The 24,637-nt window shown below is 44.8% G+C and overlaps 2 protein-coding genes across 4 annotated transcripts in view; one reads left to right on the forward strand and one right to left on the reverse strand.

Annotated features, from left to right (window-relative positions):
* GTPBP2 (GTP binding protein 2) lies at positions 1 to 12,129 on the forward strand. 2 transcript variants are annotated; one of them, XM_081045254.1, is made up of 12 exons: positions 1 to 216; positions 2,032 to 2,058; positions 2,349 to 2,533; positions 2,902 to 3,010; positions 3,209 to 3,406; positions 3,701 to 3,875; positions 4,037 to 4,256; positions 4,697 to 4,832; positions 4,973 to 5,031; positions 5,654 to 5,825; positions 6,250 to 6,414; positions 6,645 to 12,129. In XM_081045254.1, exons 1-12 carry the CDS (start codon positions 31 to 33, stop codon positions 6,819 to 6,821), a joined length of 1,809 nt encoding a protein of 602 aa, XP_080901380.1. In that variant the 5' UTR covers positions 1 to 30; the 3' UTR covers positions 6,822 to 12,129. The 2 variants fall into 2 exon arrangements, 1 of the variants encoding a protein (XP_080901380.1); XR_013993151.1 differs by having other exon boundaries at positions 23 to 216; positions 6,308 to 6,414; positions 6,645 to 6,781.
* Positions 11,166 to 24,637, reverse strand: part of POLH (DNA polymerase eta) — a 26,798-nt gene continuing 13,326 nt past the window's right edge. The window contains exons 5-11 of one of the 2 annotated variants that reach the window (XM_081045252.1): positions 22,137 to 22,306; positions 20,650 to 20,753; positions 19,325 to 19,444; positions 18,597 to 18,720; positions 17,968 to 18,033; positions 14,773 to 14,942; positions 11,166 to 13,035 (exon numbers count right to left, since the gene is read on the reverse strand). In XM_081045252.1, coding sequence (XP_080901378.1) covers positions 12,144 to 13,035; positions 14,773 to 14,942; positions 17,968 to 18,033; positions 18,597 to 18,720; positions 19,325 to 19,444; positions 20,650 to 20,753; positions 22,137 to 22,306 — 1,646 coding nt within the window. In that variant the 3' untranslated portion in view covers positions 11,166 to 12,143. The remainder of the gene's footprint in view (positions 13,036 to 14,772; positions 14,943 to 17,967; positions 18,034 to 18,596; positions 18,721 to 19,324; positions 19,445 to 20,649; positions 20,754 to 22,136; positions 22,307 to 24,637) is intronic. The other variant, XM_081045253.1, reaches the window with a different exon arrangement.

Below are 24,637 nucleotides of genomic sequence, written 5' to 3' on the forward strand. Positions count from 1 at the left end.
GGCCGGGCAGGGGGCTGGCGGCAGCGGCGGATGGACTCGCGGGTATCGGAGCTGTTCGGCGGCTGCTGCCGGCCCGGAGGGGGCCCGGCCATGGGCGGAACCCTCAAGGCTAGGGGGGCCGGCGGCAGTAGCAGCTGCGGGGGCCCGAAGGGGAAGAAGAAGAACGGAAGGAACAGAGGGGGCAAAGCCAACAACCCCCCGTACCTGCCCCCCGAGGTGAGCACCTGAAAAGTGGCGGGGTGAGAAGAAACCGCTCTTTCCGGTCCTGGGACTCCAGGAAGGCGGGACAGAGAGAATCGACACCCCTTTCCGGTGTCAGGACCCTGGGGAAGAGGAGAACCCCTCCTTCCGGTCCCAGGACCCCAGGCCGGAGGGACTGAGACCCTGGCACGCCGTCCGGGGTCAGGACCCCGGGGAGGAAGGTGGGGGGAGGATGCCCCCGTTCTGATCTGGATGGCGCAGGAGGAGAAGTGGGGCAAGGGGGTCCCACTGGCATCCCCTGGCCAAGAGCAGATGCCATGCCCAGGCTCCATCCCGGCTGCCGCCGAGGGGACGCGCATCCTGGGGTGAGCAGGCAGAGTTTTCTAAACTTGTTCCACGGGGAGGAGGGGAAATACCTGGGGAAAGAACCATATGTTCTGTGCCTGTCCCTGAGTGTACACACACACACACACACACACACAATTAGAGAACAGTCAGGCTTAGTCCTCCTGCCCTTTGCCTGTTCTGTGAGGAACGGGCCTCCGCACACCTACTCCATCTACTTACTCCCTAAGGTAGAGAGTAACGGCTAGTTTGTCCCTCTGAGCAAAGGAGGGCCCAGAGGAAGAGCCTAAAGCAGCGCTTAGCAAACTTGAGCGAGTATCAGAATCACCTGGATTGCTGTCCCATCCCTAGAAGTTCTGGTTCAGTAGGTCAGAGGTGAGCCCGATAATCTGCGTTTCTTACAAGTTCCTGGGTGGTGCTGATGCTGCTGGGCCTGGGAGCACACTTTTAGAACCATTGGCCGAGACCACCATCCTCGTACCACTTTTCTGAAGCCGCCCATCCTAATTCTTCATCCTCAGCAAAATGATAAAACAGGAAGTTCTTTGGTGGAAAAAGATCTCCCTTATGCTTCATGATGTAGAGATTATGGGTGAAGATCTGTTAGAGCCTGGAGTCAGAGGGCCTTGAAGGGTGGAATGGTGACAGGAAGGGAAAAAGAAGAATGGCCAGGGAGGAGAAGTGCAGAAATGCAGAAAAAGCAGAACCAGAACAAGCAAATCCCTTTGCACCGAAAGGGGAAGGCTCAGGCAACAGGATCCTTCCGTGTTGGGTCACCTGATACAGGGAAGAGGTAGAGGAGATTGTGGGGTGCGTTCAGGATTTCACCTCAGATGAGGCGTAAGAGGGCAGCAAAGGTAAAAGCCACAGTGAGTCTGGTTTCTGGAGTCTGTCCCCCTAATTATATTTTCTGGGGTCCTTCTCTTCATCTCAGCCCCAACTTTGGAGCCCTGCCCCTCTCTCACCCGGGCTTCTCTCCCATTGGGCTTGTATGACCAGTGCTGAGTTCACCCTTTGGCCCTGGTCCAGAACTTCTTGCAGCATTTTACTCTTGATGGCATCAGCTAAGAGGGGTGGCAGGAAGGAAATAGTGTCTCCCAGACTCGTGGCAAAGAATGGCCTCAGCAGGCCGGACACAAGAGGAGACAGATTTCTGGGGACAGCAGCTCTCCTCCCTGAGGAAAAGAAAGAGGCGATCTTACATCTAGGGAGAATGTGCTGCCAGGAATCAAAGAAAGGAGGGACTCGGTTCTGTTCTGGCTTAGATGGGTGACTCTTTGTCTTCTTAGAGGCCTTTCCTTGACAGAGGTCACACTGGGGCTGAGGAGAGGGCTTGCCTGCCGGTGACCTTTGGCAGGTACCTTCCTAAGCCACTGAGGCTTCCTACTCTCTCCAGTTAGCTGCTGCCTGGGCTCCAGCGGGAATCAGGAAAGTAGGGGTTGGGTCTGGAGGGGTGTGTGGTAACGGCTCCCTGTTTCTTTTCAGGCTGAAGATGGAAACATCGAATATAAAGTAAGTCTTAGGCTGGGGAGGGGCAGGTTGTCCTGGCTGGCGTGGGATGATGATTTCTCTGAGATCCTTCCGACTTCATGATCGATAGTAATTCAGGAATGTGGTTCAGGGTAAGAGCTCTGTACCTCATTCTGGTGGCGGAGGGACTCACCGTTACAGGGGGTCAGGGATGAGGGGGTTTACGTGGGAAGGGAAGGGCCTGGTCCTTGCAGTAGGACAGCTGGTGAGCATGTGGGTAGACGAGGAGCATCTCTGATTTCACCTTGTGATGATACCTCACCTGCCCTAAGCTGAAGCTGGTGAACCCATCCCAGTACCGCTTTGAGCACCTGGTGACACAGATGAAATGGCGGCTCCAGGAAGGCCGCGGGGAGGCCGTCTACCAGATTGGGGTGGAGGACAACGGGCTGCTGGTGGGGCTGGCAGAGGAGGAGATGCGGGCCTCCCTCAAGACCCTGCACCGGATGGCGGAGAAGTATGCCTCCCCTTCCTCCTCTCTTCCCTAACTCCGGGCGGGACCCGCGTGTACCCAGCCCCTTAGGGCCTGACGGGCCAAGGAGGGACTTTCCTTCTGCTGCCCTCTCTTGACAAAGGGCTGAAGTGGGGAGAGCTAGTGTTCTGGGCTCCCCGGCATTAGATGGAGGCTTTTTTGCTCCTTGATTTAGGATTTGCTTGTTTGTTTAAAGGGAGCTGTGGATGTGGGATCGATTGGAGGGTGGTAGGAGGAGAAGGAAGGTGTTGGGAGCTCAGTGGGAGGTGTGGAAAGGCCATTGGTCCAGAGCCAGGATGGAAGGAGTGGGGGCATACACGTGAGCTGTGGCAGCTGTGGCCTTGCTCCGATAGGGTTGGGGCAGACATCACTGTTCTCCGGGAGCGAGAAGTGGATTATGACAGTGACACGCCCCGGAAGATCACAGAGGTGCTGGTACGAAAGGTCCCTGACAACCAACAGGTGCGCATGCAGCCTTCCCTGCCTTTCATGCCTGTGCTCCCCGGGAGGGCCCTGCGGTAGCAGGCTCTCTCCTGGCCCTGGATCCTGGGGGTGTCCAGGTCACCAATGGGTCCCCTGGCAGCGTCACTACCCTTGACCAAACCTTCAGTGGAGAGAGGGGAGGGATTGGAGCCCTGACGTCTGACAATTCATTTCCAGTTCCTGGACCTTCGTGTGGCCGTCCTGGGGAATGTGGACTCAGGGAAGTCGACTCTGCTCGGAGTCCTGACCCAGGGAGAGCTGGACAATGGGCGGGGCCGGGCTCGGCTCAACCTTTTCCGCCACCTGCACGAGATTCAGTCTGGCCGAACCTCCAGCATCAGCTTCGAGATCCTGGGCTTTAACAGCAAGGGAGAGGTACCTGCAGTCCAGGGGACCCCATGGGGCCAGAGTCGGAGGGTGGGATGGTCGCGGTGATGAACAGTCTGAGGGCAGGGCGGAAACTTTCTGGAGTGGACTCGATAAAAGCCCCGAGGGTAGTGAACAAGCTCCGTCCTTCTTCGAAAACAAATGGGGGAATCCACTGAGTTAAATCAGAAATGGGGTTCCGCGTTGAGGCAGGGTCACCCAGGGGCTGGTTTAGGTCCTGGCAACTCTGAAAGGGTTGGCAAGGCTGGCAGGGGAAACTGAGAGCCCTGGGCTCTGGGCCAGGTGGTGAATTACAGTGACTCCCGGACGGCAGAGCAGATCTGCGAGAGCAGCTCCAAGATGATAACATTCATCGACCTGGCGGGTCACCACAAGTACCTGCACACCACCATCTTTGGCCTCACCTCCTACTGCCCCGACTGCGCGCTGCTGCTCGTCAGCGCGAACACCGGCATTGGTACGAGGTGCAGGGCGGGGCAGGGCAGGGGGGCTGCCCACCCTCTTCTTCCCTGGGCCGCCTCAGATCGGGAAGCCAGAGGACCTCTCCTTTTCTTCCCTCTCCTCACTCCCACACACTCACTCGTCTCTCCTGCCACGTGCCTTCCTTCTCTGAGGCAGCTGGCACCACAAGGGAGCATCTGGGGCTGGCCCTGGCCCTGAAAGTGCCCTTCTTCGTCGTGGTCAGCAAGGTGGACTTGTGTGCCAAGACCACAGTAGAGAGGACCGTACGCCAGCTAGAGCGGGTTCTCAAGCAGCCGGGCTGCCACAAGGTCCCCATGCTGGTCACCTCTGAGGATGATGCCGTCACTGCTGCCCAGCAGTTTGCCCAGTCACCCAAGTAAGCCTTTCTTACTCCAGAGCCCTGGTCCACAGGGAAGGCTGCCACAGGGCCCTGCAGCATGGAGTCCCACCACAGGACCAAGCCAGTTCTGGCCCAGTTCTGTGGTTTGGCAGGTGGGGGTTGTGGGAGGGAGTCTTGGCTAAAGGGCTGGCCCTTCCCCCAAGCTGGCTGGAGCTTTGCTGATGCCTGGGCCCCTGGAGACAAAGTGCTATGCCAGGTGTTCGTCATCTCCCTTGGGCCCTGGGATGGGCTTTATGTACCTCGTTCCTTGGCTGGTTCACCCACACAGGGCCCAGAGCTCCTGCTAGGTTAGCAGATAGTAGAGGGGGCCCCCAGCCACCCTGAGAGAAGCTCACCCTTCCATGTATTGGGCTCTAGCCTCTGCTTCCTGTTAGAACTTGCCTCATGTGTCCATTCTGTGCCTCTCCCCTTCACAGTGTCACCCCTATCTTCACACTGTCCAGTGTGTCTGGAGAGAGTCTGGACCTGCTCAAAGTGTTCCTGAATATCCTGCCACCGCTCACCAACAGCAAAGAGCAGGAGGAACTCATGCAGCAGCTGACGGAGTTCCAGGTAATTGTTGTCGCCCAGAACAGGCAGTGAGCTGGGGAACTGGGAAGGACTGATTCTGACTGAGCCCCAAGTCTGTTTAGAGATTTTGGACCTGCCAGCCCTGCTTAGCAGGCTATTGATAGAATTTTCTTTGGCTTCAGGTGGATGAAATCTATACAGTACCCGAGGTGGGGACAGTTGTTGGAGGGACACTTTCCAGGTAAAGTGCCTTGCTTGCTGCCCAGCCTACTCAGCCCTCACATATGCATACACTCGAAGACGTTATGGTCCAAAGGAGACCCTGGAGTTGAACAGAGTTCAGCTAGACGATGTGCTGGCTTGCAGATTAGGCTTTCACCATCAGAAGAGCTGGAGAAAGTTAGTCTATTGGCTTAGGAGGGAAGAAACAGTATTGCCACTTTATTGGGAATCTCCAGGCCCCTGAGGGAGAGATATGGGTCTTGGGCCCCAGGAAGAAAACTAGAGTATGTTCAACTGGCTACATCTCCGAGTAGGGAAATGAGAGGTCCCTTAAGACTTTCCAAAGCAGAGGATGAAACCCAAGGGGATATCTTGCTCTTTCAGGGATCAGGTGTTCAGTATCAAACCAGCAGGTACCTGTCTGCCAGGTAGCCCTGCCTTTCCTGGTATGAGCTGTCAGTCTGACCTCTGAACCGGGGCAAGGCAGTTATCTCCCCTAGCTCCCAGTCCGAATGTAGGGTCTCTTTCCCCCTTCTGAGGGACTCAGCCTTAGAAGGGAAGGAATGCCCTGGGTGACCTGAGCAGAGAAGTAGGTAAAGGAGTCTAGGCTGACACTATGCCATCCGCCCTCTGGGCTGCAGTGGGATTTGCCGTGAGGGCGACCAGCTGGTGGTGGGCCCCACGGACGATGGCTGCTTCCTGGAGCTGAGAGTATGCAGCATCCAGCGCAACCGCTCCGCCTGCCGTGTGCTGCGAGCTGGTCAGGCGGCTACACTGGCCCTCGGGGACTTTGACCGTGCGCTCCTTCGCAAGGTGAGGTGGGAGGGAGGGTTGGAGAGAAAACACAAACAGAAGTGCCTGGGAGACTGTTTACTTGAATGAGAAGCACCTGTCTAAGGGAAACGCCAAGAAAACATGGTCTCTACCCTAAGAAGCTGGTTACACAGACTGTCCATGTGTGAAAAGGCTTAGAATACTCGGAAAGCACAGATCACCAAGTGTGGTGCAACTCGAGTGTCCAAGAGCCTAGCAGGACAAAGCATTGGAAGGGTTAGAGGACATGGGAGGTGGGTAAGGAAGGGTTCGAAGAGAGTTTTGAATATTGTCTTCTGAGGGCTTGTGTTTGAAATCGTAAAGGAAGAGGAAACTTAGGAGCTGGAAGGGTACGAGGGTGGCTGGGAGGGAGAGACTAATGTGAGGTCTGCCCTTCCTGGGTCTGGGGGCTGTGCCTCCCCAGGGCATGGTGATGGTGAGCCCCGAGATGAATCCCACCATCTGCTCGGTGTTCGAGGCAGAAATCGTCCTCCTGTTCCATGCCACCACATTCCGGCGAGGCTTCCAGGTGACAGTACACGTGGGCAACGTCCGTCAGACGGCCGTGGTAGAAAAGATCCATGCCAAGGTGAGAGGGACCCAGCCAGGTCCCTGTTTTTCCAGGGAAAAATCAGAATTCTCCTGCCTCCAGTAAGGCCGGGCCCAGGACTCGTAGAGAACGCCCTGATCCACCAAAGGGACAAAGCCCCACTTAGGGTGGGTAGACGCATGCTAGGCCCCTGAGGGTGGAGAGCCAAGGCCGGTAGAGGATGGGACGGGACACCCTGTCCGGGGCCAGTGACCACATGTCTGCTGCAGGACAAGCTGCGAACAGGGGAGAAGGCCGTGGTACGTTTCCGCTTCCTGAAACACCCAGAGTACCTGAAGGTGGGCGCCAAGCTGCTGTTCCGGGAGGGTGTCACGAAGGGCATTGGCCACGTCACGGATGTTCAGGCCATTGCAGCAGGAGAGGCCCAGGCCAACGTGGGCTTCTGAACTCCAGGCAAGCACAGCTCCATGGCTGTCCTTACAATATAGAAGGTGACTCTGGCCACGCTGCCCCCCGTTGGCAGCTCTGTGTGTTAATAGAGAGGGGTGCTCCCTGCCACCATTCTGGCCAGGTGCCAAGCTTGGTATGGCCGGGGAAGGGCAGCCCTGAGGGAGAAGACAGGAGAATTCAGGGCAGTGCCCAGCAGCGGTGTCCACCTGGTTGGCTCCTCAATCCTGGCCACCCCACCGCCTGTCTGCTGGAGAGAGCTGACCCCCGCCACCTGGGCCCACTGTCAGGACGGGGCATGATCCACCGGTGTGGTCCCTGCACTTCAGGAATTGTCACAACAACTGGGGCCTCAAAGGCACTCCTTTTTCTATACCTCTTCTCAAGACCACGTAAGTTGGCCATCTCTACCTGACTGGACAAAAGACATCTGCTCCTGGCCACGTGGTGGCCCAGGGTCTGAAGAAATGGCACAGCGACAGTGCATGGCAGTGTTCCCGTCCTGTGCTGAGACATGAGGCCTGTTCCGCAGCTTGATTTCTCTTCCCTTCACTCAAGGGCCATCTCCTCCGTGGCCCCTCGCGTAGGCCCCACAGGTGCTATTTGTTGTGCCGGCCCAGGCGTGGGGCTGCTGAGCTGAGGCTGGGCATCCCGAAGGTCAGCTGCATGGCAATCAGCTCTGTCCCCTCCTCTGCAGTGATCTGTTGGTTTTAGTGCTGTGTCAAACAGTATGTTTTACTTGCCCAGACTGACCTGGCTCCCATTCCTGTCACCCGCACCCCGCTTCCTGCTCCTCCATAAGTCCTCTCGTTTTAGTGATTTGCAGTGACCTTTCCCTCTGTTGCTGGGAACCTGGAGGAAAGGGAAAGATGGTGCCATAGTTCCTACTCTTTAGGGGATGGACTCCCTCCTTTCCCTTCATTTGTGTCCTGGGTTCCCGTGGACTCAGGGATTTGTCGGTTGAGGTTTCTCTGCACATATATATATACATATATATATAATATACATATATATTTAAATACACACACACATATATATATTGTACAGAATAAAAATGTTTTATTGAACACACTGTGCTTATGCTTAAGACACAGGCTCAGCTTCCGGAGCTAGACTCCTTTCTGGATTAGACTGGTGAGACCCTAACATTGCTGAACCCTGAACGGGGAAAGAACCTATCGGGGATCTCATTCACTGTTCTTTCCTCTCCCCCATGTCATCAGTGTTCCTGTATTGTGACCAAGTATTCTGGCCTGTTTTGCATAGTTTTTGAGCAGAATGGAAAGTGAAACTTGCTTTAACTGAGATGATTGGTAACCTCCCCATACGTGAGGACTTGGCCATTTGCTGCTGGTTACTGTGCCCTGTCAGAGATTCGGAGATCAGCGTGCCAGCTACTTAATGAAGAGTAGAATTCAGACATAGTAATCTGTCCTCACACTTTTTCTAGCAATGCAAAATAGCCTGAAGTGAGGTTTATACAGCTTAAACTGGCTGCTTGGAGCTATGAGGCCCACATGGCCAAACCTTAGTCCCTGCTTCCCGTTTCTGTTTTCAGAGTACCTGACTCTCACATTTTATGGGTATAGAAATAAGACCCAATGTTAAAGTCAACTATAAAAAGCAGAGACCGCATTTTGAGTACTGATCTTTGCAAAAGAAATGTAATGATAAATGTGGCCCAAGGTCCCAAAGGACATTCTGCCTCCAAGGTATTAAAGTGATAGCTTTCCTGCTACTCAAGCTCCACTGCTTTTTAAAATATGACTGGTTTAACTTCCTACTAAGAAGCCTGGGGTTGAAGACCGTCCTCCTGTGTTGGGAACTACGAGCTGTTTACTTCCATACAGTTGCTGAGCTATGAAAAAAGTTACATTCAGCAAAAAAAGTATGTTTTTGTTTTGGGGAAGCAACCAAGTTATGCTCAGAAACTGATTTCTCTTTGCCAGTAATTTACTTAGCTCAAGTTTGCTGTTGAGAATTATAATAATTTCACAAGCCAATAGCGTACAGGATAATATCTCTTAATAAGCCAAATAAAGAAGTAACATACTCCAAACAAACGACAAATTAATCACACTACTGCTCCTGGCAAGGGGAGGTGAAGGAGTAAAGTCTAAATTTAATATGAAGTGTGCCTTTTTATATACCAGGCAGTTGGGAGAGCTGGCGACCAACCAAAAAGCTGGTTTTCAACTGCCAGCACAAAGGTAAAAGTCCCCTGTTGCTATAGCACGTTGCTAGGGAACAAGGACACCAGTGTTAGCAGGAAGGCTGAGCTGTTCCAGGATTGTGCCAACTGGTAAGAGCAAATGCCTCGGGTCTTCGGAGAGTTTTCAGTCTAGCGAAGAGTTGCCTCTCCCAAACTGAAACTATCATATAGTACTCACAAACTCTCAGTATTTATAGTCTAAATGTCCCCTTATTATCCTTACTATACATGTTCTTATCAATGGCTTATCAGTGACAACAGAATGATGACATCCGGGCATGACTTAAACTTTTTTTTTTAATGTTCGAGGACAGTTTTTTGTTTGTTTTTAAGGACGGTGCAGCTCACGGTGACCCATGTGGGGATCGAACCGACAACCTTTGTGTTATTGGCACCACGCTCTCACCAACTGAGCTAACTGCCCACCCCTAAAGAAACTTTTTTAAAAAATTTGTCATAAACAAGTGAATTAAAACAACTTAGATTACACATGGATTTGAAATTGTATTAAACCTTTACACAACAAGATACTGTAGCTTTCACGTGTTAACAAAAACTCATTTTTTAATTAAAATTTTTTTTAAATTTTCCCCTAGATTAAGAAATTTTGGAAAATCATCTCAGTACTTAATGAGACATCTCCAGGAGTTAGTGAGCCACTTTATTACATCAGTGGAACATTTAGGAGGATAAAAAGGTATATAAGACAGCCTCCCCCCACCCCAGCAGTATGTACATTTTTATTGTTCCCGTACTGGTAATCATCTAAAAATTTTCAGTTTCATCCAGTGACTAACAAGCACCTATTATGTGCAAGGCACGGAATATGTCTTGGCTTCAAGAAAATACAGTTCTAGTAAGGAAAGGGCCATCTACACAGGGAATACTGCCTTTTATTAAACATTTAACTGCCACAAAAATGGAAAACATTTTTGAAAGAGAAATTTCCTGCAGTGCCTAATGGTTTTCATACGTCCCCCATTCCCCACCCTTCTTCAAACTAAATACAGACCCCCAATTTATAAATAAGCTTGAAAAGCGGTTGGTTTGTGCATACGTATGGGGGGGATATGTACACCATTCTACTTCTCCACTTCCCTCACTACCGCCTAACTAACTCAGTTCATCTTCAGTTTTATTCAAGGTTTCCCATATCAGAAAAGCCAAAAAAGCTGACTTTCCACATACAAGAACAGAGATTAAGAATGCAGTACTATAAACATGGATAAGTGCAAAAAGCTACAGTAATTAATTTAAAAACCCTAAGCTAAGTAGTCGTACTTCAATAGGGAAGAGAGGAACACACCAGTGACCCTGAAGGTACGAGTACTTTGTTCCCCAAAAATAAGACCTAGCCGGACCATCAGCTCTAATGTGTCTTTTGGAGCAAAAGTTAATATAAGACCCGGTCTTATTTTACTATAAGACCTATTATATTATAAAGACCTGGTCTTTATAATACCGGGTCTTATATTAATGTTTGCTCCAAAAGATGCATTACAGTTGATGGTCCGGCTAGGTCTTATTTTCAGGGAAACATGGTACTTACCCCTTAAATTTGTACTTTATGGTCTAAGGAAATGCTCTCTCCAAGCCTGGCCAGCTGTTGGTATCTTCTAGAGCAGTATTTCTCCAACTTGAAGATACGCCCTGAGGAATCTTGTTAATATACAGTCTGATTCAGTCGGGGTGGGTGTGAGGCTGAGATAACTTGTAACAAGCTCCCTGAGGACGCCACTGCTGCTCAAAAGCACACTCAGGGGCCTCAAGTTCTAGCTCAGGGGTGTCCAAACTCATTTCAACGTTTTTCACCAAGGGTCATATACGGTAAAATACACAAACAGCCGGGCCACTCAGTGGAGGTGAAGTACGTATTGCCTCACCTGGTTTATTTAAGTAAACCAAATATATTTTTGGAATTTGCTGTGGGCTAATTAACAATGGATCATGGGCTGTAGTTGGCCCTTGGGCCACAGTTTGGACAACCCTGATCTAGAGTAATCTAATTCTACTCGTGACTTATCCACTCTGAACAGCTCCTGAAGTGGTCCAGTAACAACCTCGTTCTACATGAGGACAAGACGCAAGAGGTAGAAGGGCCATTGGCTAAATCGGTGACTATCATAGGGTTCGCTTGTATGTAATTCAGTATTTATTGAGTAGCTTCTGTGTATAGAGCCTTGCCCTGAACTAGTTAACACTTTAGGGTTTCGTCTTCACCTCACATCCTCAAACCTCACATTTAGGTCGGCATTATCTGAACTGCCTCTGTGACAGAGCTGGGGGAAAATATTTTTTTTAACTTTTTACTCAGTTCCTTTTCTTGCTACAGTACTTTAAATACATTGGGGTTGGTTTTTTTTTAAGATTTTTTGGGGAGGGGGGAACAGGACTTTATTGGGGAACAGTGTGTACTTCCAGGACTTTTTCCCAAGTCAAGTCGTTGTCCTTTCAGTCTTAGTTGTGGAGGGCGCAGCTCAGCCCCAGGTCCAGTTGCTATTGCTAGTTGCAGGGGGCGCAGCCCACCATCCCTTGCGGGAGTCGAGGAATCGAACTGGCAATCTTGTGGTTGAGAGCCCCCTGGCCCATGTGGGAATCGAACCGGCAGCCTTCGGAGTTAGGAGCATGGAGCTCCAACTGCCTGAGCCACCGGGCCGGCCCTATTGTTCTTAATCTTCAGTAATTTGTAAGGCATTATCTGAATTTTACTCATTATCTCAAAGATGAGGAAAAGTGAAGAAAGTGACTTGGTCAAGCCCTTATATTCCACGAGGCAGATTTGAAACCAGCTCTCTTAGGCTCCAATGCTCACACAGTTTTTACTGGGTGACTGCCTTCCTAAACTCTTGATTAAAAAACTCAAAGCAAAATAAAATAATAAAAACTCCAAACAGTTGCACCTCTGGAAGATGAATTTTTACATCTCCATCAGCAATGGAATTAGAATCCATACCAGGGAACAAATGGGAACCTTAACTCAGCATCTAACTGATTATTTTTCTTACCAAAGATTTCATAAAGTTATGAATTTCCTTGAGAAGTGAACATATTTCTATTTCCCAGGTTACAGCTAAAATATTAAAAACCTGCAGCAAGCCTGAGGGCAGAACTAGTGTGTTAATGGCTTGAAAAATGATTCCAATGTCTGCATGCCCTCAGGCCTAGGGCGCTTATTCCTGGAGGCCAAAGGACTCTTCGGATTTCTTTTGCTTTGAGGAGAACTGGCAGGAACAACCAGGGAGTTTGAGGAGTGGGGCTGCAAAAAGGATTTCTGCAACTCCAATGCAAAATGGTAGTCCGTATGTTCCGGCATCTCCCATACAGATACCAGAGAGCCACACTTCTCACAGGGCACTTGGTCCTCATTAGGCAGAAGACTCGGGGTAGTAGTTGCCTCCTGAACCACCTTCAGAACAGACTTGGAAGTTACAGAAGCAAGACCGCTCGGGCTGTTCTGGGCCAAATCCATCTCTGCAGGAGTTGCTTTAGAAGATTCTAGCTTCAAAACCTCCTCACAGACAGGGGCGGAATCTGGATACTCTGTTGGAAAACAGTCTGGTAACTCTTTAGGGCTAGATTGTGGATTTTGTGGAGGGAAGACAACTGAAGGATTATTTAACTGTTTTTGTTTTAGAAGCAGACTTTTCTGCTTAAAGAAGGGCTCAATTCCTGTAGTACGACTGGTTTGGAAAAGTAATGATGGCTTGTGTGGTGAATTGCTCTTGACGGCCTGTGTAGTGGCAGGAAGAGATGAAAGTGAAACTTCTTTGACTTTCTGCTTTTCTGCAGCTTTTTGGAAGAATGATTCCAGAGAAGTGGTTGCTTTCTTAGCGGCCACCGATGGGCCACTTCCCTGGGTCTTATCTTCTGGACTAGTCATTGCCACCTTTGACGGAGAACTTGGGTCATTGCTCAAGAAGACAGTGATGTCTGTGACAGATGAAGGGGCAGAGGCAGAGAATTTGGTCGCACAGAGAAAAAGCATTGTGAGGGGCGGGGACCTGTATAGGAAGTAAAGGAACAAGATTAGCACTGGGTTACAGATACAATTTATAAACGATTGGGATTCTGGTTCTGCCACAACAGGAAATTATTACTGCATTGATTCTCAAACTTTAGACAATCAGATTAATACAGATCAACAGACCTGGGATGGGCTGAGAATTTGCCTTTCAAACACATTCCCAGGTGATGCTGGTGTTGCTGATTTAGGACCTAACATTCTGCAGCAGAACCGCTGTAATTCAGGGTGAGGGCAAAAGTTTACTCAGGCCAACAAAAAAGCTTTGCAATATTTAGACTGGAAAGATTCTTGAAAAAAAAACCCCTCCCACCCATTCTCCTGTTTTTAAGAGGGGATCTCCTTACCCTAACACTGACAGACTTTCAACTCGGGAATTTCTGCAGAGTGAAATTCCATAGTGGCTTTTGGTTACCTATCCGAGTCTCAGAAACATTTCAAGAAATTCCTGTCATAAGGTTCCTCATTATATCTAATTACCCAAATACATTTTCACACGAATTGAATTTCAGAAGATGAAACGTGCTTTTATATGTAGATGAGTCCCTTGATAAGGTAAAGAGTAAATGCTATTTTAAAATTATTATGACAGTATCTCACTATCCTCCAGTTTCAGGCTTGGGGACAGTCTTATAATCAGATGATTTTGATGCTTCCCTGTCAATAAGTTTCATATTCTTGGTGGGTAGTTAGTATCTGTTGTACTCTGTCAGTTTATAAGGTTTCATATGAATATCGTATCACAATTATCCTTTGGTTCAGTAAAAATGTTCAATGTTTTAAAATAAACAAACATACCAGGAAGTCACAGTTAAGTCAATTATTCTAAGTAAAGAACAAAGACTCCAACTTCAGAGACCCCCCCCAGCATGTGGTACGTCTATGTATACAATAGTAGGGGCCATATATTTAGATAAGCAGTACCTTAGGTGGTTAACTCAACTTTTATTTCTCAGAATCTTCAATATAGGTCTATAGATAAACAACCAATTTCTTTTTCTCACATAATTATCTTTCCATTGTGAATTTGGAATACTTTTTTCAATGTAACAGGCCATGTTAAGTAAATAATTAAAGGAGTCCAACACTGAAAATAGTATCTGGACAGTAAATGAACACACGCCAGTCATAAACGTGGATATTTTTCATGACCCATTGAAGTTTATGAATATGGCATTAGGTATTACACGAGTGGAACTTGTAACTTCGCTGGGATGTTAGAAACTATGAATGACACTTTCCTTCTCAAGGAAGGTGCTTTTAAAATAGAACAATTAAGTAGTTGAGAGAGAAGTTCCCAAATGTACCATATTCTTGAAGCTTGAGTTCTGTACTCCCAAGTACAGGCAACTGGTTATTTGCCTATTGCCAATTGATATAGGCAGGGATAGTAATGGTTCGCTCTGCCTCTCAAACCTACCCCTGGGAACTGGAGTGCATCGAATGTAAGGGAAGAAGCCACCACAGAGCTGCCTTGTTTCTGGTTTTTCTATGGTGTTCCCTACCAGGTGCACAACCATCCCTCTCTGTAATAGGTCCTGCCAGCCGGAGTCACAGAAAACCTACCCCAGCGGGAAAGCTTCCATACCCATGAATGTTAGAGCCGGAAAGCTTCCATACCCATGAATGTTAGAGCCGGAAAGCTTCCATACCCATGAGTGTTCGAGTAGGACAGGGTATAAGTCTCTCTGAGAGGATGGTCCAGAACGCAGCTCACCATATGGTTTGGTCTCCTGAAGTGTTACAGTTCCTGATGACAGCAAATGCATCGCGGCTCATCCTGTGAGCATCGTAGCGGGCCAGGGCACAGCAGCGGCGTAGGCTGCTGAGGCGCTTGTCGCCTTGGAACCGGATACTCACAACCAGCTGGGTGGCCACCCTGTCATTCTGCGGGTGGGAAAGGATGAAGTCGAGTTACTGTGAGCACCCGGATTCTATGGCCTGAACTGAGGGAGAGGAAATGAAAAGATCCAGAATGGTTTGGAGATAGTCGAGTTTAATTTAAAATTTCAAATATGCTTGTGCTGTTTCAGGGGGTAAGAAGAAACTGGAGAAGACAATGTGGATGACGCCATATTAGCATAGCTAGGAAATTCTGACGGGTGATGGGAACAGCATAGAATAAGTGAAAATGGACTCTCCTGAATGTTCCTTTTGGTGCTGTCCACGCGGGAAGATTACAACAAATACCTACAGAATTCTATTTTGTGACTGAAGGAAGGGCTCATGTCAGTAATTGTCTGAAAGGAAGACCCTAGCTAGGATGTCAATAGATCCATGTAGGCGATCTAGTCTTTAATCTGCTCCGATGCTCTTATGATTAAGAAGAGCAGAAGTTCCCACTTCTTTACATCCCATCTCTAGAAGATACAGTGTGGTGAGCTGCCTCTAGAGAGCAAAATCATTGAGTCACTTTTCAGGGAAGTCTAAGCAGCTGGATATTGTGATGCAAAGCAAACTAAGAAACAAAGGTCCAGAGGCAGAACTATAACAAGGTAAAAAGTCTACATAGGGATCCCCTCAAAATCAAAAGATGTTGGTGAGAAGAAACATCCCTAAGGCAAACATGCCAAGAGCAGCAACTAATTTTTGGAGGTAAAAATACAATCTGTATGTACATTTTGTAAATCCAGTTGGTACAGATTTGTAGGTCTTGAGAGAATACAAATTGGCAATTACAAAGGAGTCCTTGCTGACTAAAACCATTCAACTGTAACTAAATGCCTGCTATTGTATCAGGTACGTCTGGAGAGAGAGGAGAGAGAACAAAATAAAGCCCAGGCCCTCATGGACCTTATCTTGTAGTAGGAGCTACAGATAATAAACGTGTCGACACGTAACAGAAATGACTAGAAAGTGCTATAGAAAAAAGCAGACTAAGGCAGAGAGCGGTGGAAGTGCTGATGGGATAGGGTGGATGGAAAAGTGAAGAGAAGGTGAAATGAAAGCAGAGACCTGAATAAACCGAGGGAGCACATTTTAAGAAGATAAGAGCAAGATTCCCTAGGCTGAAGGAACAGGAAGTACAAAAGTGCTAAGGTAAGAGCTTGGTGTGTTAAATAAAAGGGAAGGAGGCCAGCAGAGTGGAGGCTAGAGCAGGGGAAGTGAAGGGGAGAGGACAGGAGATGAGAAGTAGCCAGAGACCAAGTCATATTGGTCGTTATAGAATAAAAGAAATCCACACATGACTTAAGTGTGAAGGGAAGCCATTAGAATATTTTAAACAATGAAATGACAGGATCTTCTATGTCCAGAATTCCTTTTGACAAAAAAATCTTTAAGCTTAAAGATAGATTAACTTTCAGTGATCCCTACTATGTTTCACTGGACACAAAGTGGGAAGACAAGTCCCAGCAGCTTATAAAGAGATGAGAACGGAGCGACGCCTAGTGGGCAAAGTCAAATAGGCCCACAACATGAGCGGGATCATAGCCCTCTTTCTGTTACCTCCCAAAGAACAATCACGAACCACCAGTCCGGCTAAACAGGGGCAAACAGGTAGTTTGGGATGATTCCTGACAGTATACATTTGACTCACAGGACTCCCAGATGTTTCAACAGGAGAGGACACAGCAAACGATTCCATCAGGAAAGTGAAAAGAAAACCCACACATTGGAAGAAAAAAAATTTGCCAAAAAAAAAAAATACATATAATGGGATTTGTACCAAGGATATATAAAGAACTCATAAAACTCAACAATAAAGACACACATAACACATTTCAGAAATGGGCAAAGGATCTCAACACACATTTCTCCCAAGAAGATAAGAAAATGGCCAATAAGCACCTGAAAACCATAATGAGATACCACTTCACACTCACTAATATAGGTAAAATTAAAAAAAAAGACAATAACAAGGATATAGAGAAATTAGAACCCTCTTACATTGCGGGAATGTAAAAAGTGCACCAATAATCTAGTAGTTCCTCAAAATGCTAAACATAGGTTACCAGTGACCCAGCAATTCTACTCCTAAGTATATAGGAGAAAGAGGAATGAAAACCATACATCTACACAAAAATCTGTACATGAATGTTCATAGCAACATTATTCATTAGCCGAAAAGTGGAAATAACTCAAATATCTATTCACTGAAGAATGGGTAAACAAAATGTGGTATATCTAGACAACAGACTATTACTCAGTTATAAAAAAGGAATAAAATACTGATACATGCTACTATGTGGGTGACCCTTGAAAATATTACGTTAACTGAAAGATTTCATGCCAGTCACAACAGGCCATATACTGGATTATTATTCCATTTATATGAAACGTCCCGAATAGTAAGTCTACAGAGACATATAGAGCAACTTAGTAGTTGCTTAAGGCTGGGGGAGTAACTGCTAATGGGTATGGGATTTCTTTTTTGGGTGATGAAAATGTTCTTAAGTTGGTTGTAGAATAGTTGAACAATTCTGGAATATATTAAAACTACTGAACTGTATACTATAAGTGGGTGGATTTTATGACATGTAAAATACATATCAATAAAGAAATGAATCATCAGATATCAAATCTTTGACTTAATGCTCTGTGTCTAAAACTGCCAGAACTTCATCACATGGACTATGTTTAAGTCCAATAATTTACAGTCCAGCCCCTAAAAGTCCAGCTTAATGGCTTTGTACTCTAACGAAGATCCAATGTAGATTCAGGGTTGCAGGAATAGTTAGATAAGAGATAGACAAAAATGTAGAGGCAAATGGCAATGAGGGAGGCAGGGGTCATCAGGTCTTATGTGCATGTTCACAGATCCAGGCTTTTGAAAATCATGTTGAGTATTAAGGCAGTTGAGTTTTATGGAAGAAGATTTATTAAAGTTTCCTCTTTTTGTACCTTCATTTCTACTCCATCAGGTAAGGTATTTAAATCCCAAAGCTCACCCAAGGAATAAAGAAAATCTTACATCATTTCGGTCCTTGGTGAGTCTCTCCTCTAGTTCCTGGGCTAATTGCAAAAGCCACCATTGCACCTAAAAAAGGAGTGAGACTTTCATTTTTCATTTGAAAACTGCAGGTTGATGATAGACCTGGACGGTGTATTTTTTTTTCAGAACTCCCCAAAATGGAAGTGTGCAAGAAAGTTTCCCCTATAACCAAGGGGTCAACAGATCATAGAAATCTTCAGTACTCCGACCTGCTCTAGCTCAAGATTTTCATTTTCTTTTCCTGCTGGCATGCCATCAGGTGAATTTCAGGCATGTTCCAGCTCTGAGGGTAAAAAAAAAAAAAAAAAAAAAAAAAAAAAAAACACAAACTTGAGGCACAATATCCTAGGCCTTCCAAGTTTCCACCTACCAAAAATGAGTAATTCCTTTATGAACTTCGATCAGTTCCATTTTATTTCTTTTTAGATGGAAAAAATAATAAATCACATTCAAATTGGCCAATTTTCAACAAGAAAGAAGAACTTCTGTTCCTTTCATACTTTATAGCAAAAGGTTCCATTTAACTTATTAAACCTTTTGCAGCTACCAAAACCTACCCGCTAACCCCCCTTTAAAGAGTCAATGTTCTGTCAAGAATGCCTGCCTACCTGTTCCCGAGTAGCCAGAGCTGTTTTTCCTGGGAAGTTCTTGCTGCAGCCAATGGTTTTGGGTATTTGCCTGGGTTTAACTGGGTCATGTTCAATCCCACGGCACATGGCATATAGCCAAGATCTAATAAAGCCAGCAAAAAAGTTTAAGGTGAAAGCAAATGATTATTCTTGTTAAAACAAAACAAAATACCTATATTCTACTACCCTTTTAACCCTTTCATAAAAAAGGGAAAATTTGTCCAAAATTAAGTATACGTCACCTCTGACAGAATCCCTGCCCTTCCCAATGAACTCCAGGGCAATATATTGCCAAGGAGAGAAACACGGGTTATGTTTTCTAAAGCCAAGTCATCATTTGTGTTTTTGGAAAAGTGCCAAGCAAGCTACTGATTTATATCCCCAAGTTTTTTGGTACTTAGCCTAAATAGAAGGATTTTAAGAGAATATCAACATCATAGCACACGTACGAGTAGATGATGTACTTGTATATTTCCAAGCTTCAAAGTAACAGTTCCTATCTATCAACCTGTTTTAGGTACATGAAAAACTACTCTAGACTGATAGGCCATAGTGATCTAATATTTTAAAGCAAAGGGACCAATGATTACCTTGAGGAACAAATGCTAACCTAAAGATAGGTCTAGATTTTACTAGATGCTTTTAACCATATGTGAATTTAGCATCTCCATAAAAGTTATGATTGAAAAGCATTAGGAATCACTTACCCACTCTTTTCCCCAAAATGACTCTGGAGCTGGGATTCAGTGAACTGGGTCAGTTCACCCATGTATTCTACCCCCAAGATTTCAATGACAGAGGCCCCTAGCTTTCCTCCAAGACTACGGCTGACAAAAAAAAGACAAGGAATTGATAGGTCACATCCTAAATATCTAGTTAACAGCAGATACAAGACATTTTGCTTGTGTGAGTAGCTGTCTAGAAGGTTCAGGGAAAATGAGAGCACATATTGGTCCTGGAGGCTATTAATATTCTAGCATAAGACTAGATGCTTCTGGGAATGCAGATATTCTGGGAGTTAGGACCTCGGAAGATTACCAATAGCAAAAACAAAAGGTTAAAGTCATTAATTAGTCACCAACTCAACTGTACATAAAACCTTCACTTGTATAGGATCGACTACTGTCCCACTTAGGGGTTAAAATTCCAATCTCCAAACAATTCCCTTCCATAGGTAAAGCCTTTTATATTTAAGAACAAAGTCAAACATCTTCAGCCTGGCTTTGAAGGTTTCCAATAATCTGTCTTCCACCGATCTTCTCAGTCTTATTTTCATCACTTGCCTTCCTAAATAAGGTCCAACTAAACTAACTTATGCTCCAGTCCACTAAAAATACCTCAGACTTTCTCCCTCTTTGTGTTCAAAATATTCTCCAAATCGGTATTGCTCTTCTATTCTCATTTGACTCTCCGAATTATGCCAAATCTCAAAACAAATCCATGCCTTTTTCATAAATCCTTCTCAAGTTACTCCTCTAGGAACTTTAGTAACTACCAGCACAGTTCAGTTAGCAATAACTCATGTAAAGTCTCATGCTAACACTTTCACTGTTGCTTTGAACTGTTGTATCTTGTCTCTTCAACCATATTATAAGCCCACACAGTTGGTAGGCACGGCCTAGTTATTCATTTTATTTGGCTTCTTCTCTAGTTTGGCTTCTTTCCCTAGTTTGGGAGCAAGTCAGTAGCCCTGAACAGCTCGATGTGATGTTACAGGAAAAGAAGTAAAATTGCTATTTATTTTGATGTTTTTGTGACTGACTTGAATAACAGCCCAGAGGGAAGTTAACCATATAGCTAAAAATCGTTTGAAATTCAGGATGAAGGTCTCCCACAGATAATCCAGAATTGAAGTTTCATTAAGAAAAATGTCTTAGTGTGTTTTTTGAAATTTTCTGCGTTATCTCCCTCCTACCTCCCTGGTACCTTTCTTCCCCGGCTCCAATCCTCCATAAGGAACCGAAGAAACTACAGCCAGAGAATGCCTTCACGTGCATATGAGTAAAATATAAGGTGCTCCTTGAAAACTTACATTTTGCCAATTGGCATGTGGCTAAAGAGTTGTGGGACGGAGCCGTGTGAGACGAGGGTCTGGCGATTGGGCTTGTTTAGTCCACAGGCCAGTTTTGCCAGGACCTGGAGCAAGGAGAGCGTAAAAACCTCATTACTGTCAACACTCGTGTACGCACTGAGTTGGTGAATATGAACAAACATGTATACACACAGGCACAGCTTAAGGGCTGTAACTAGAGGTGTCCACATTAAAAACAAAACCAGAAACTCAAGGCATCTCTAAACCTTGGGTCCCACAGCATCCTCAGTGGAAACCATGACCCACTATCATTATCCATTTTGTCCTTTCCACATCTTCCATTCTCGGTTTCCCTTTAGTCATTTTTTTCCAGCCACGTCAAGAGGGGGAAAAGCAGAGAAGCTGCAGAAGAAACTTCAGATGTATTTCTTAATGTGCCCATATGAAAATACTGAAACAAACTTGTTTTACCTTCCCCCATGTATTTACACTTCTTGATTAATGTTAGTCCATTTTGAATTCCAGATTTAATACAGATTAACCATAATTTAGTGTCTCTGAGAGAGACTGGGCTCAGAATCCTCTTCTATGAGCACACTTACTGTAAACAAGACTTCAAAATGAAAATAAATAAATAAATCCTTTTCAAAGAGTGAGGTACTTCAGTGGTATCATTTCGCAAATTAAAATTGGTAGGAAACGTATAAAATCATTCTTTAAATTCACGGGAGAGATTCTCTGGAACTTTCGCTGTGCAACATTTAGTCTGGTTTAAGTTACTACACTGGGACTTCTGTTTCCTCTCCTGCAACCCAACCAGAAAAAAAACCCCAAACTGCTGGGCAGTTTGGCAACTTTCCTCTGATTGGAAGGATGGGGAGAAGGCAGTAACCAATGATCAGTCATTGCCCAATTACTGAGCTTAGTCAGAAGGGGATGAAGGTCCCAAGCCCTCCCTACACTTTAATCAGAAAACCAGTAATTCTGTTCCTGGGTCATCGAGAATTGTCTGTATTCCTAAATCAAAATAGTTGTCCAAATGAATCAAGTTTTACTATTCCATTTCTCTTATTGCTTTCATTAGGAAACAGGGACTAAGCAAAGCATACAATACCCAGGCCACACCACATAAGATATAATACTAGAATATTCAGCAGGTGAAAGGAAACTAAATAAGTTCATATACGTATAAAATTCAAAGACTAGCCTCCTCCTTTCTATAGATAGCTCAGCCAGTAAGGAAATACTTTGGATGCAACTATATAAATAAGCATTTTCTGCACATTTTTCAGCCTGCTTCTTAGGAAAAAGTACATGTTCAATGTCAATTCCCATGTTAGAGAATTATTTAGGCTTTTATTTAGTGCTTAAATTTTAAACAGAAACCCATTTCAAAGTATATGATTTAAATGTCTCACTCCTATCTGTCTCTGCTGTATTTAACTACAGTTGTCTGTATCTCTTTGAAATCTACTAGTAGCCTTTACCTTATTGTGCGAAATTCCAGCTGAACACTGAAAACCAGTCTGCCTTTCTATGGCTGCTCTCATTTCTTCCACAATCACTGCTCCCACTGTGAGCTGTAGGTCTGGAGAGGTGGTGTTATCAATCTGAAGAGAATCAAGCCATTGCAATAAGCCTTGTTTTCGCATCTCCTCTGAAAAAGTTAAGAGGTCACATTTAGACATCTTTTTAAATTGGGACTTTTTATTTAATTGTGTTATCTGTTGCAGAAATGCTTAGATTTCAGGTACTTCAGATATGTAGGTTTCCACAAAAAAATAGTAGCCATTTTAGAAGACTACTTGATACTCACAAGAGAGATCAATTTCTCCTTCATGCTGAAACGTATGGTTTGAACATGCAACAAATATTTTATATAATCTTTCATAAGCAATGATTTGAAAGTTCATGTTTTCTCTCTCCAGTTCTCTTGAACTTTCTTCCTCCAATTTCCCCTTGCACATCCCCAAGAATTCTGTTATTCAGTTAGAATATATTCAGAATTAGCTCGTGTTTCAATATAAAGTTAAGTTGGTATACAGTACATATATTTTTAGAGACAGGTTCCCACTGAGTAGCTTAAAATCCCATCAGAGGCACTAGAAGATTTATTTTAGGTCAAACAAGCTATTTGAATTAGATGAAGCTTTGGATTCGGGTCCTTAAACATATCTTACTATCCAATTTAGAACTAGCCACAATTTTGAAAAAGCATAAAAAATTATTATATAGCGAGGAATTAGGTATGTAGGACATACAGACATGCTGGTTTAAAGAGGCAGTAATGAGGTATGAACAAGGCAAGAAAATACACTCAAAATATCTTGGAGAGGTAGAGTGAAGATCCACATATAGAAAAGAGGAGGAAGATGAGCACCTAGAAATATTTTCCAACTATTTAAAAATTTATTGGGGTGACATTGATTAATAAAATTATATAGGTTCCAAGCGTACAATTCTATAATACATCATCTGTATATTGCATTGTGTGTTCACCACCCAAAGTCAAATCTCCTTCCGTCACCATATATTTGACCCCTTTTACCCTTTTCTTCCCCCCAATGTTATCCAACTATTGATGATTGCCGCTTCTCTTCTTTGCTAGCTTTTCTTCCTCTTCTAATACCCTAATTGTGAGTACGGAGGAACATTCTCCTCTTCTTTGTATATATGCTTTTTCTCTTGGTGAACCTGGTACTGGCTTTTGTTTCAATTTGCTTATGCTGAGTACATGCAAATCTTACTCTCAATCCCCACACGCTTATTAAATGCCAATTCCTTATCTCCACTGCCTTACAAAATAAGTCTTCTTGAATTTTGCATTATAGTTTTAAACTAAATATAACTAAAAATCAACTTTTATTATATCTTTCTTCTCAAAGGTTCTCTTTCCCATAACTCCCTATGTCTATTAAAGGTTTAAAATGCAAATAACATTGTCTTCTTTTTAATCTTTCATTCCTCATTATTTAGTTAACAAAGACCACCTCAAAATTTCCCATATCCATTGCAACACACCCTATTTCATTCAGGTTTTCTTTATTCTTGCCTAGACCACCTCAATTCCTAAACCACCTCCTCCCTAAATGCATTCTACACAATTCCCACAAATTAAACATTCTTAGATACGAATGTTATCAATCTTATTCCTTTGGCTTAATGCCATTGGCTCTCTCACGCCTACAAAATAAAGTTCCAACTCTATAAATTGGCACTGAAGACCATCTGCCCCTTTCAATTTCTCTTCCACCAATCCCAACTTCATTATATCCTTACAATTTCCTGAACATACCATGTTTCTACCTTTAGACATCACTTATTCTATCTCCCTGCTCTTTTTTTGTTTTTTTTTCTATCTCCCTGCTCTTACTCCTTAACTCTTATCTATACTTCAGGGCTTATCTCTGGTCTCATCTATCATGAGGTTCTCTCCAACTATGCTAGCTAACTTTGCTAACTTTGGGGCGCTAAATATATATATATATAAATATATAAATATATATATATATATATATATATTTAGCTAAATATATGCTAAATATATATAAATATATAAATATATATATATATATATATTTAGCACAGTGCCTTATACATATTAAGAATAATAAATGTAACATCCTTAATTGAAAACTATTTATTAGGTTTAGAAAACAATTTATTAAAATTGTGGGGTTTTCTGGACTCTTTTACTTAACTAGTAGAGCTAAGTTTTCTCTGCTTCAGATTTCTTCATTATTGCTCTCCCGAATTAGGTAGTTGCAATCCTATTACTCTATATCCATTCAGTGGAACAGAACCACAGAAGATAAGCGGCATCCTCTGTTTCTTTCTCTTCTCTGGTTAATAAGAAGAATCTATTAAATTTGTGGCTTTGCTTTGACACACTGTGGTGGAGTAGAGGGAAAAGATCCAGACAGTTTTTGGTGAAAAATGCTCACTAAAGTGAGAAATGACTTTCCTTTTCCTAGTGGATCATCTGGTA

The sequence above is a fragment of the Rhinolophus hipposideros genome, assembly GCF_964194185.1.
Source record: "Rhinolophus hipposideros genome assembly, chromosome: 3".
Taxonomy (NCBI): domain Eukaryota; kingdom Metazoa; phylum Chordata; class Mammalia; order Chiroptera; family Rhinolophidae; genus Rhinolophus; species Rhinolophus hipposideros.